Source organism: Martes martes (genome assembly GCF_963455335.1).
Source record: "Martes martes genome assembly, chromosome: 4".
Lineage (NCBI taxonomy): Eukaryota > Metazoa > Chordata > Mammalia > Carnivora > Mustelidae > Martes > Martes martes.
In genome coordinates, this window is record NC_137891.1 from 28,782,071 (window position 1) to 28,795,860 (window position 13,790).

A 13,790-nucleotide genomic window follows, 5' to 3' on the forward strand; every position below is an offset into this window, starting at 1 on the left:
GTATAGAGCACAGAAGATTCAATTCTTGCCTCTGGTGTCAGCAAAACAGTCAAAATCTCAACTATTTAAAATATTAAGCACCTTTATTTTTATATATTATGATAAGAGAACAGAGTTAAATGAAACTCATAAAAGTAAAATAAGTTCCTTTTCTTTCAAAAGGTACAGAAAATTCAAAGACTTGGAATTGATGTTGGATTCCATAGGATGAAAGGAGAACACTCTCATAAATGTATACCAAGTTCCAGGTTTTCAGGTTTTACTTTAAGGTGATTATTAGTAGTTGCACAAAAACAAACCCTCACTCCTTATCCCATCTCCCAAAAGAGCTATTTTTTTTTTTTTTAATTCTTTTTGGTTCCTGTGGCATAGGTTAGTAGACTAAAAAGAAGGTGGAACCATATGTCCTCCAAACCCTTTTCTCGTACTTTCTGTTTGCTTGCCTGCGATCTCATCCTACACCAGAGGGCCTACAGGGATTGAAGAAACTTCATGGGAAATAAGAAGGGTCCCATTAGTAATACCAGATAAAAGTAAATAACCTCACATAATCATAAGCATTTTAGACGAGAAAGGGATTCTAGAGATTCTGGAGTCTATCATTCTAATTTTCCATATGACGAAGGAAACCAAAGTCAGAGTTAAGTAGTAGAACGTGCAAGGCATTCAGCCAATTAGCAGCAGAGAGACCCTGCACCAGTACTTGGAAGTGACAATTAAGGTTGGAAAAGCAAGGAAATAAGAGAACTATTTAAACCACTGGACATCAACACAAAGAAAAATTCGATGGCTGTGGGAGCTCGCAACAGCTCTCAAGAGAGTTTACTCACTCCCTTCATTAGCTCATTTTATTAATTCACCAAGCTTTATCTAAAGAGGAAACAGTTTTCAACAACATTTTGAGACTTACAGTTTCTACAGAATTTATAATCTGTGGTATATAACCTGTAAAGAAATTACAAATTATACTTTAGGATACTCTTGTAAAATTACGTCATTATTTTATATAGTTAGAAATCACCCTACCTCAATTGCTGCATGCCAGAGCGTTGAACTTAAATCTCTTCTGTTTCGATAGGTTCCTGGCCAAACTGAGAGTGCAATCAAGTTCCCACGAACTCTGTTGGCATCCCCCCATATTCTGATGCCTGCAAAAAAGTGAATAAAATCCCCCCAAATACATACAGATTTGTAATGAGTACTATGGGGGATATCTTTTGTGTTCCCATGAAGTCAGTTTTTCTAGTTTGAGCCTGACAAATCAACCTCTTAAATTTTAGAGTATGCCCTTTGAACTCAACCTCGTTAATAGTTTAACTACCTAAGACTCTTCTGGGGTGCCTGTTAAATATGTGGGTTCCATATATGAGGCTCCACCTCAGATTTTAACAAACACACACATCAATTTTGTATACATTAAATGAATTTGTATTATGCCTTGTACAGATAGTCAAGAAAGGATAACCTCCTTACATCAAGTCCAAGTACCCTAAAATAGTAACCTTTACTTGTTATTTTGATTTTCTTTATTTTGATTGATAGGTGAGGAGGATTTTAAATGTCATAGTAAAAGCATCATAGTAATTTAAACTATTGGTGATTAGATAACTCACACATGATCATGCTCTGGTAAGTAATTCTTCTAGAGTTGTATTGTCCAATATGATAGCCATAGCCACATGTAACGACTTAAATGTAAAGTAAGTATGATTAAATTAAGTACAATTAAAATTAAAAATCCTGTTCTTCAATCATAGTAGCAACATTTTAAGTGCTCAGTGGCCACATAGGGTTTAGTAATTACCATATCAGCACAGATAGAGGCCACTTCTGTTCTTTGAAAACAGTCAACTGGACAGCATGGCTCTAGAGTCTGTCAGATAAGATTGTCTCAGAAAGCACATTATTTGGACAAAAATATTATCATACTACCTTCCCCCACTGTAAAGTGAATGATGTTGTCTTCTATGTCCAATCCATCTGTCCCAAACACACCAATTGCTGGGGAAAAGCCATTGTGAAAGGCACAGCCTCGAATATAAGATGAGCCACGTTCTTGAATCTATGAAACATCAGGATTCAATGAACATTTTAAAATAAAATTAAAATGTATTTAAAGAAAAAACTTGAAGTGGGTGATTTTCGAGAGACAAATCTTGATAAGTAAAATTCTCAGAGAAAGACAATTAGCATATGATCTCTTCAATATGAGGAATTTGAGAGGCATGGAGGTGGGGTGTGGAGGGAAGGGATGGAAAAAATGTAACAAGATGGGACTGGGGAGGGAGACAAACCATAAGAGACTCTTAATCTCAGGAAACAAACTGAGGGTTGCCGGGGGGAGGGGTGTAGGGATAGGGTGGTTGGGTTATGGACATTGGGGAGGGTTTGTACTCTGGTGAGTGCTGTGAAGTGTGTAAAACTGATGATTCACAGACCTGTACCCTTGGGGCAAATAATACATTACATGGTAATAAAAAAATACTCAATTCATGTTCCATAAAAAAATATTATTTCCCTGTAGATCTTTTAAACCTGGGAAATTTCCATATATCTTCACTTTATGATTAAATAAAACAAAATGCAGATTTAAATGCAGATAAAAATTCTGAAGTACTTTTCTATGCCTTTGTATTTCTATCATTATCTATAAAATGCTAAGGAGCTAAAATTATTTTTCAGAATAGTTTATTATATGGTGAGCAAGGACTTTTTTTTAATTACAAAAGTTAATACTCTAGGCAGGAGGTTACAATTCAAAGGTCTGTAGGAACCAACCAATGAGTAAGTTGGGGGCTGTAACCCCAAAAATGCAAGACTATTTTTTATTTCCATAAAAAAATATGTTCTCTCTCATTTTTTCTTCAATCACAAGCCTTCTAAGCACATCTATTTTTCCACTTTTGACAGAAGCATGGATATACAGACAAGGTTTTCATTTGAGAAATGTAAGCAATACTCACTTTGTTCAATAGAAACTATTTATAAATAGTTTTGATCACTGCAAAATAAAGTGGAGTTATGAAATAAAATAGAGCTTTAGTTATTTTATATCTGTGCTCTTTTTTTCTGGTTTTTTTTTTGTTGTTGTTGTTTTACTGATTTTAAATAAATGTGTGAAATAGGTAAGTCAGATGCTGCTATGAGTCTAAAAAAGTTGATGGAAAATGTACCAAAAAAAGTTTTATTAGATCATCATCTTAGAAATTCTAAGATATTGGGGCACCTGGGTGGCTCAGTGGGTTAAAGCCTCTGCCTTTGGCTCAGGTCATGGTCCCAGGGTCCTGGGATTGAGCCCGCATCGCATCAGCATCATCGGGATCTCTGCTCAGTGGGGAGCCTGCTTCCCTTCCTCTCTCTCTGCCTGCCTGTCTGCCTACTTGTGATCTCTGTCTGTCAAATAAATAAATAAAATCTTAAAAAGAAAAAGAGAAATTCTAAGATATGACTTTTTAGTAAAGTTAAATGAAAATAAAATCAAAATAAAAATATTTTATTTTGAATATGTGCAAAAATTCACATACAAACCTGTCCTAAGTTAAGAAATGTTACGGCGTATCTTGGATCTGTGCTATCCCTGAAGCCTTCTTGACCACCGTGAGAAAATTCCACATTACTTATCCTTGCATTTCCTGGCAGGGTAGGGAGGGAAGAGTGACAACATTTTTTTCTTGAATCACAATAAAAATTTTTGAAAATCTACACGAGTTGTAATTTTCCAAATCACAAATTTGCTTTCAACTTTTTTATGGATATCTCATTCATTCTTCTTTTCTCTTTAATCCAAATGAGGTAGTGTTTCTGAACTTTTTTTTCACTGCCCCCTACAACAGCCTCTTTAGACTTTTCTCCCCAATAGCCTCGCCTCCCCATGGAATTTTAATATGTCAGCTATACTACGTATCTGTTAATGTATGGTGGCTCTTTGGAGGGCCACAAACTATTACTCATCTAAATTTTTCTGACCTGGGACACCTGGGTGGCCCAGTTGGTTGAACGTCTGCCTTGGGATCAGGTCCTGGGATGGAGCCTGCTTTGGGCTCCCTGCTCAACTAGGAATCTGCTTCTCCCTTTCTTTCTGCCCCTCCCCCTTCTCATGCACCTGTGTGTTCTCTCTCTTTCTTGCTCACCGTCTTTCTCTCTCTCAAATAAATAAATAAAATCTGAAATAAATAAATTTTTTTGTCCTGAAAGAATCAGTTTTCATCCCCTTGGTAGTGATACTATTCCTGTTAGAGAAGCATGACATAAAGCACAAGACATAATTTACCTGACAGTTGAGTTTTGATGTTCTAAAGAGATGTGAAGGGCATTATCTTTATATAATCCTTTCCAGAATATGCATTACCAAGTATCTGCTCATCAGTTTGTCATAAGCATTACTGAGGTGACAAGAGGTAATTTCATAGATTGGTAATAACAGCAAGAACAATCTATGAGAGAGTACTCTTTGCCAAGGGCTGTACTAAGTGCTTAAAAGGCAATTTGTGATTGAATTCTCATACAACTTCTTGGAGGCACAGAGATTTATGGCTGGTAAAAAGCAGTAGGGGATGTTTCTTGTTCCAAAAACTGATATTTAACAAAATGTGTTGGAGAAGAGTTACTTTGTACTAGAAGGGAAAAAACCTGTCTCAAAGTCCATGAGCCAGCAATTGGATACACGGTGGAGAACATAACACTAAGATTGAGACAGAGAAGAAATGGTTACTACAGAGCATCTGGCCCTACAAAAGCTGTAGATGTTTATTAACATCACTAAACAATTTACAGAAGCAAGGAAAGGTTGTCATAGGAACAGGTCCATCATGGGATCTGAAGTGGATTAGTATCCAAGGTCAGAGCAATTTGATCCCCCAATAATCTAACTTTAAAAGGGGACAATATATCTGCAGAGCATATGAGGATTAAATGAGATAATATGTGTTAAATCCTTAGTACAGTGCCTTGAATACCATATGATCATCATTACTATTACCATCATTAGTTAAGCTCCTGTTGACAAATAGGTAGAAGCTATAGTGGGATGGCTGCTTGCTCAATATAAAGGTTTTCTGAAATTAGAGCTGTTGCAAAATGCTGTAGACAGAATTATGAACAAGGACCTGCTAAAACATTACAAGTAAGAAAAAATGACCGCCTCCTGGTACCCAGACTGTGGGATCTAAACACCAGCTTCCAATAAAAAGAACCAGCATTACTTGGAGGGGTGACTTATTTCCAGGCTCAGAAAAACAAAACAAAACACAAAACACTTTCTGTCATATCAGAAAGTGAAGAAGCTGATGAAACCTAAGTCAAAAGGCAGAGGCATCAACATGAAAATGTTCTGAAGGTCACTGATGGGGCATTTTCATTTGTCAATGGTAATCGGGCATTTCTAAAATGAGGTATATATGAGCAATGGAATGTTATTCAGTCATAAAAAGAAACAACTCTAACCATTTGCTACAACACAGATGGACTTTGAGGGCATTATGCTCAGTGAGGTAATCAGAAAAAGACAAATACTGTATGATGCTTATATGTAGAATCTAAAAAGGCCAAATGCATAAAAGCCGAGGATAGAACGGTAGTTACCAGGAGCTAGGGTGGTGGTGGTGTTGGGGGGATTAGAAAGATGTTATTTAAGGGTACAAACTTGGAACTAGTGGAGAAATAAGACTTGGAGATCTAATGTACAACAGAGTGATTACAGTCAACAATACTGTATTATAAAATTCAAAGTTGCCAGGAGACCAGATCTTAATTGTTCCTGCCACAAAAAAGACATAATGTGACATGATAGAGATGTTAGCTGACGCTACAGTGGTAATCATATTGTGATATACAAATGTATCAAAATAAATAGAGTGTATACCTTAAACTTACCCAATGTTATATGTCAATTATATTTCAAGAAAAAAATACATGCAGTTGTTTCAAAATAACCCAGGGGCTTGAAGAGAGTGGGTGGTCATACAGTTGAAACAAAATTGACCAAAGTTGATCACTGTGGTAACCAGTGACGGGTACACTGGGATACGCTATACATCTCTTTACGTTTGAAAATTTTGTATATGTTTTAAATTTTCTCTCAAACAAAAATAACAGACCTATTGTGCTTTTTATAAACAACTTCTGTTTATGAGAGGCTGGGCTAGCTGTCACCTAAGGTCATTGTTAATTTGATAATTCTTACTGTCTGTGAAGATAAAATGAGTAGAAAAATATTACAGGTTTGCTTTTGGAGCAATGGAACTTTTGGAGCTTTTGGATAGCTTACATAATCCCTCTCAAGGAAGATTATTCTGTGTTAAAAACAAGAAAACCAGCCCAAATTGAAGGCTGATTATGTTCAACCCAAGTTACCAGACCAAGACTGAACTTACAGTTCCTCTCCCAGAAATGGAATCTTAAACCAACCCATCAGGAATCCCCAGATCAGCACTAGTTAGGTAATGTGCCTGACTAGCCCCTGCCACCCCTAAAGGGAAGTAACCTTGCAGTAACCAGTTTGCTTTTTTTGCCTAGTATACCTCCCAGGTTCCTGTTCTCTTCTGCCTATAAAAGTCTTTCATTTTGCACAGCTCTTTGGAGCTCCTTTTTATCTCCTAGATCGGATACTGCGTGATGCATGAGTCACAAATAAAGCCACTGTGGTCTTCAAAATGTACTCAGTGAATTTTTTTTAACAAAAGTGATCGTAAAAAGAAGTGTAATTTAAGAATTGACTGAACAAAGAAGAGATTGTGTTATATTCCAAATTTGTACCAACCTTTAAACGTCATCATATTCTGAGTGAATGAGCTGACCAGGACACGTGCGCCGAAAGATTCCTTGAACCAACCTGGATAATCTTCACCAAGTATTTTGATGTTCCTACTCAGTATTCCAACATCAGCTGCTAATGTATAGCTCTGATCTGTTCCAGGAACATGGTATCTTTCAGCTACAACAGAAGGACAGGTAGATTATTACCAATGTTGAAAAACACCTGGGTTTATTAGTTCCTTTGTAATTCATAGGCCGTGTAACTTTCTAATATTCATGAATTAGATTTGCATGCTTAAACATACACAGGTAGCTGAATGAAATTATGATATCTTTTGTGGTTTTTTTTTTCCTAAGATTTTACTTAAATTTCAGTTAGTAAACATGCAGTGTAATATTAGTTTTGGGTGCAGAACTTAGTGATTCAACACTTACACAATACCCAGTGCTCTTCACAAGTGCCCTCCTTAATTCCCGTCACCCATTAAAGCCATCCCCATGCCCACCTCCCCTCTGGTAACCACCAGATTGTTCTCTGTAGTTAAGACTTTTCTTTTGGTTTTCATGTCTTTCCCCCCCAACCAAGTTCATTTGTTTTGTTTCTTAAATTCCACGTATGAGTGAAATCATATGGTATCTGTCTTTCTCTGATTGACTTATTTTGCTTAGCATGATATATATCTCTAGCTCCATCCACGTCATTGCAAGTGGCAAGATTTCATTCTTTTTGATGGCTGAGTAATAATCTACTATGTGGTCAAGATCCCAGGGTCCTGGGATTGAGCCCCACATCCGGCTCTCTGCTCAGCGGGGAGCCTGCCTCCCCCCACCCCCCCTCTGCCTGCCTCTATGCCTACTTGTGATCTCTCGCTGTCAAATAAATAAAATATTTAAAAAAATAACCTACTGTGTGTGTGCGTTTCTCTCACCTCTTCCTTATCCATTCATCGGCGGATGGACACACTTGGGCTCCTTCCATAATCTGGCTATTGTTGGTAATACTGCTATAAACATTGAGGATCCTGTATCCTTTTTAATTAGCATTTTTGTATCTTTTGGGTAAACACCTAGTAGAGAAATTGCTGGATCATAGGGTAGTTCTATTTTTAACATTTTGAGGAACCTCCATACTGTTTTCCAGAGTGGCCACTCCCTTTTCTCCACATCCTCACCAACACCTGTTTTTCCCTGCGTTGTTAATTTTAGCCACTCTGACCAGCGTGAGGTGATATCTCATTGTAGTTTTGATTTGTATTTCTCTGATGACAAAGGGTGTTGAGTATCTTTTCATGTGTCTGTTGGCCATTTGTACGTCTTCTTTGGGTATTAAGTTTGATAAATTCTTTATAGATTTTGAATACTAACTCTTTATCAGAAATGTCATTTGCAAATATCTTCTCCCATTCCAAAGGTTGCCTTTCACTTTTGTTGATTGTTTCCTTCACTCTGCAGAAGGTTTTTATCTTGATGAAGTCCCAATAGTTCATTTTTGCTTTTCTTTCCTTGCCTCTAGAAACGTGTCTAGTAAGAAGTTGCCATGACTTATGTCAAAGCAATTGTTTCCTGTATTCTCTAGGATTTTAATGGTTTCCTGTCTCACATTTAGGTCTTTCTCTGAATTTGGTTGTTTTTTTTTAAAAAAGATTTATTTATCTGGGGTGGGGGGCAGAGGAAAGGAAGAAAGAAAAAGAAGGAGACTCCCCACTGAACATGGAAGCTCAAGCTCATGACCCTGAGATTATGACCTGAGCTGAAATCAAGAGTCAGATGCTCAGTCGACTGAGCCACCCATTCCTCCATTTTGAATTTATTTTTGTGTCCAGTGTAATAAAGTGGTCCAGTTTCATTTTTTTGCATGTTGCTGTCCAGTTTTCCCAACACCATTTTTTGAAGGGACTATTTTTAAAATTTTAGTTAATTAATTAAATTTAATTTACATATACTGTGTTATTTATTTCAGAGATAATTTAGTGATTCATCAGTTGCATATGACACCCATTGCTCATTACATCATGTGCCGTCCTTAATGTCGATCATCCAGTTACCCTATCCTCCCACCCAACTCCCCTCCAGCAACTCTCAGTTTGTTTCCTATAGTTAAGAGACTCTTATGGCTTGTCTCCCTCTCTGTTCTTATTTTTCCTTCTCCCCCCCATGTTCATCTGTTTTGTTTCTTAAATTCCACATATGAGTGAAATCATATATTTATCTTTCTCTGACTGACTTATTTTGCTTAGCATAATACCCTGTAGTTCCATTCATGCTGGATGGCAAGATTCCATTCTTTTTGATGACTGAGTATATATATATATATCTCCATATTCTTTAACTGTTCATCTGTTGATGGACATCTGGGCTCTTTCCACAGTTTGGCTATTGTGGACATTGCTGCTATAAACATTGGGGTGTATGTGTCCCTTTGAATCACTGTGTTTGTAGTCTTTGGATAAATACCTAATAGAGCAATTGCTGAGTTATAGGGTAGCTCTATTTTTAACTTTTTGAGGAACCTTCATACTGTCTTCCAGAGTGGCTGCACCAGTTTGCCCTCCTACCAACAGTGTGAGTATTCCCCTTTCTCCACATTCTCACCAACATCTGTTGTCTTCTGACTTGTTAATTTTAGCCATTTTGACCAGTGTGAGGTGATATCTCATTGTGGTTTTGATTTGTATTTCCCAGATGCCAAGTGATGTTGAACATTTTTTCATGTGTCTGTTGGCCACTTGTACGTCTTCCCTGGGAAAATGTCTGTTCAGTCTTTTGCCTATTTCTTGACTGGATTCTTTGTTTTGGGGCATTGAGTTTGAGAAGTTCTTTATAGATTTTAGATATTAGTCCTTTATCTGATAAGACATTTGCATATATCGTCTCCCATTCTGTAGGTTGCCTTTTAGTTTTGTTGACCGTTTCCTTTGTTGTACAGAAGTTTTTATCTTGATGAAGTCCCAATAGTTCATTTTTGCTTTTGTTTCTCTCACTTTTGAAGATGTGTCTAGCAAGAAGTCACTGTGGCTAAGGTCAAGGACATTGCTGCTTGTATTCTCCTCTAGGATTTTGATGGATTCTTGTCTCATATTTAGTTCTTTCATCCATTTTGAATTGACTTTAGTGTATGGTCTAAGAAAGTGGCCCAGTTTCATTCTTTGCATGTTGCTGTCCAGTTTTCTAACAGCATTTGTTGAAGAGACTTTTTTCCACTGGATATTCTTTCCTGCTTTGTCAAAGATTAGTTGACCATAGAGTTGAGGGTCCATGTCTGGGTTCTTTGTTCTATTCCATTGATCTATGTGTCTGTTTTTATGCCAGCACCATACTGTCTTAATGACGACAGCTTTGTAATATAGCATGAAGTCTGAAATTGTGATGCCTACAGCTTTGCTTTTATTTTTAAAGACTACTTTGGCTATTCAGGGTCTTTTGTGGTTCCATATAAAATTTAGGATTGTTTGTTCTACTCTGTGAACAATGCTGGTGGTATTCTGATAGGAACTGTGTTAAATGTGTAGATTGCTTTGGGTACTATAGACATTTAATGATATTTGTTCTTCCAATCCTTGAAGATGGAATGTTTTTCCATTTCTTTACGTCTTCCTCAATTTCTTTTATCAGTGTTTTATAGTTTTCAGCGTACAGATCTTTTACTTCCTAGACAGATTTCTGTATATTGATTTTGTATCCTGTGACTTTACAGAATTCATGTATTAGTTCTAGAAAGTTTTTGGTGGAGTCTTTTGTTTCTTCTATAAATGTTATCTCGTCACCTGAAATAGTGAGAATTTGACTTCTTCCTTGTCAATTTGGATGCCTTTCATTTCTTTTTGTTGTCCAATTGCTAAGGCTGGGATTTCCAATGCTGTGTTAAACAACAGTGGTGAAAGTGGACACTGCTGTTTTGCCCTGAGTGTAGAGAAAAAGCTCTGTTTTTCCACATTCAGGATGACATTAGCAGTGAGGTTTTCATGTATGTCCTTTATTATGTTGTCCCTTCAGTTTGTTGAGGGTTTTTATCATGAATGGATGTTGTTCTTTGTCAAATGCTTTTTCTCTGTCTATTGAAAGGGTCATATGGCTCTTATCCTTTCTTTTATAAATGTGGTGTATCACATTGATTTTTTTGTGAGTGTGGAATTACTCTTGCAGCCCAGGAATAAATCCCACTTGACCTTGATGAATGGTTTTTTAATGTACTATTGGATTCAATATGCTAGTATTTTTTGAGAATTTTTACATCCATGTTCATCAAGGCCTATAGTTATTTTTTTAGGGAAGTCTGCTGGTTTTGGTATTAGGGTAATGCTAACCTCATATAGTGAATTTGGATGTTTTCCTTCTGTTTGTATTTTTTGGAATAGTTTGAGAAGAATAGATGATAATTCTTTAAATGTTTGGTAGAATTCACCTGTGAAGCCATCTGTCCCTGAACTTTTGTTTATTAGGAGATTTGCGGTTATTGATTCAATTTCTTTGCTCGTTATTGGCCTACTCAAGTTTTCTATTTCTTCCTGTTTCAATTTTGGAAGTTCATAAGTTTCTAGGAATTCACCCATTTTTTCTAGGTTGTCCAGTTTGTTGGCATAGTTTTTCATAATATTCTCTTATAATTGTTGGTATTTCTGTAGTGTTTCTTGTTTTTTCTCCTCTTTCATTTGTGATTTTATTTATTTCAGCCCTTTCTCATTTCTTTTTGATAAGTCTAACTAGGAGTTTATCATTTATATTAATTTTTTCAAAGCACCACCTCCTGGTTTCAATGATCTGTTCTATTGTTTTTTAAGTTTCTATACCATCTATTTATGCTCTAATCCTTGTTATTTCCCTATTTTTCCTGGGTTTAGGCTTTGTTTCTTGTTCTTTTTCAGCCTCTGTTAGGTATAAGGTTAGATTGTTTGAGATTTTTCTTGCTCCTTGACATAGGCCTGTATTGCTATATACTTCCTTCTTATGGCTGCTTTTGCTGTATTCTAAAGGTCTTGGACAATTGTATTTTCATTTTTATTTGTTTCTATGTATTTTTTAATTTCTTCTTTGAGTTCCTGGTTCACCTATTCATTGTTTGGTAGCATGTTGCTTAATCTCCATGTATTTGTGATCTTTCCAAATTTTTCTTTTATTTTTTTATTTATTTATTTGACAGACAGAGATCACAAGTAGGCAGAGAGGCAGGCAGAGAGAGAGGAAGAAGCAGGCTCCCCGATGAGCAGAGAGCCCGATGCAGGGCTTAATCCCAGGACCCTGGGATCATAACCTGAGCTGAAGGCAGAGGCTTTAAACCACTGAGCCACCCAGGTGCCCCTCCAAATTTTTTCTTATCGCAGACTTCAAGTTTCATAGTGTTATGGTCAGAAAATATGCATGATATGATCTCAATCTTTTGGTACTTGTTGAGGCCTGATTTGTGACTCAGTATGTGATCTATTATGATGAATGTCCCACATGCATTTGAAAAGTTTAGGTTTAGGATGAAATACTCTGAATATGTCTGTTTAGTCCATCTGGCCCAGTGTGTCATTCAAAGCCATTGTTTCCTTATTGATTTTCTGCTTAGATAATTTGTCCGTTGCTATAAGTGGATGTTAGAGTCCCCTACTATTCTTGTATTATTATCGATGAGTTCCTTTATGTTCGTTATTAATTGTTTTATATATCTGTGTGCTCCCATGTTCAGGGCATAAATATTTACAGTTGTTAGATCTTCTTGTTGGATAGTCCCTTTTATTACGATATAGTGCCCTTCTTCATCTCTTGTTACAGTCTTTGTTTTAAAAAGCTAGTTTGGGGCGCCTCGGTGACTCAGTGTGTTAAAGCCTCTGCCTTCGGCTCAGGTCATGATCTCAGGGTCCTGGGATAAAGCCCCGTGTTGGGCTCTCTGATCAGTAGGGAGCCTGCTTCCCTTCCTCTCTCTCTGCCTGCCTCTCTGCCTACTTGTGATCCCTGTCTGTCAAATGAATAAATAAAATCTTTTAATAAATAAATAAATAAAAAGCTAGTTTGTCTATATAAGTACCACTACTCCAGCTTTCTTTTGACATCCATTTGCATGATAAATATTTCTCCATCCCCCCACTTTCAATCTGCAGGTATCTTTAGGTCTAAAATGAGACTCTTGCAGACAGCATATAGATGGGTCTTATTTTTTGTCCATTTTGATAACCTATGTCTTTTGATTGGAATGTTTAGTCCATTTACATTCAGAGTAATTGTTGATGGATATGTATTTAGTGCCATTTTATTACCTGTTTTGTCATTGTTTCTAGAGCTTTTTACGTTCCTTTCCTGTCTTTGTCAATTTTTGTCTTTGCTTTCCATTCAAAGAGTTCCCTTTACTATTTCTTACACGTCTGGTTTAGTGGTCACAAACTCCTTTGTTTGTCTGGAAAACTCTATCTTTCCATCTTTTTGGATGACGGCCTTGCTGGATAGAGTGCGCTTGACTGCAGATTTTTCCCATTCAGCACATTGAATATATCATGCTATTCTCTCTGGCTTGCTAAATTTCTGTTGAGAGAACTGTGGCTAGTTTAATGGGTCCTGCCTTGGAAGCTAGGGACTTCTTTTGTCTTGCTGCTTTTAGAATTTTTTTCTTTATCACTATATTTTGCCCATTTAACTACAATATGTTTTGGTATTGGCCTACTTTTGTTGATTTTGAAGGGAGTTCTCTGTGTCTCCTGAATCTGGATATCTGTTTCCTTTTCCAGATTAGGGAAATTTTCTGCTATGATTTCTCTAAATAAATTTTCTGCCCCCTTTTCTCCCTCTCTCTTCTTTTGGGACTCTCATGATACAAATGTTAGTACATTTGATGGAGTCACTGAGTTTCCTAAGTCTATGCTCATGATCCACAATTCACCTTTCTCTCTTTTGTTCAGGTTCATTTTTTCCCATTATTCTATCTTCTATATCATTTATTTGTTCCTCTGCTTCCATCCTTGTGTTCACTGCATCCAGTCTGTTTTGAATCTCAGTTATTCCATTTTTCATTTCTGACTGATCATTTTTTAACTTATCTGTTTTTTACTGTTTTATCCTTTAAG

The 13,790-nt window shown here is 36.7% G+C and overlaps 1 protein-coding gene across 1 annotated transcript in view; it reads right to left on the minus strand.

Annotated features, from left to right (window-relative positions):
* The window catches only part of PKHD1L1 (PKHD1 like 1), a gene marked incomplete at its 5' end in the record, with an annotated part of 157,157 nt that overhangs the window by 33,409 nt on the left and 109,958 nt on the right, over nt 1-13,790 (minus strand). The window contains 4 exons of the mRNA XM_080800305.1: nt 1,027-1,148; nt 1,933-2,062; nt 3,529-3,632; nt 6,758-6,931. Coding sequence (XP_080656431.1) covers nt 1,027-1,148; nt 1,933-2,062; nt 3,529-3,632; nt 6,758-6,931 — 530 coding nt within the window. The remainder of the gene's footprint in view (nt 1-1,026; nt 1,149-1,932; nt 2,063-3,528; nt 3,633-6,757; nt 6,932-13,790) is intronic.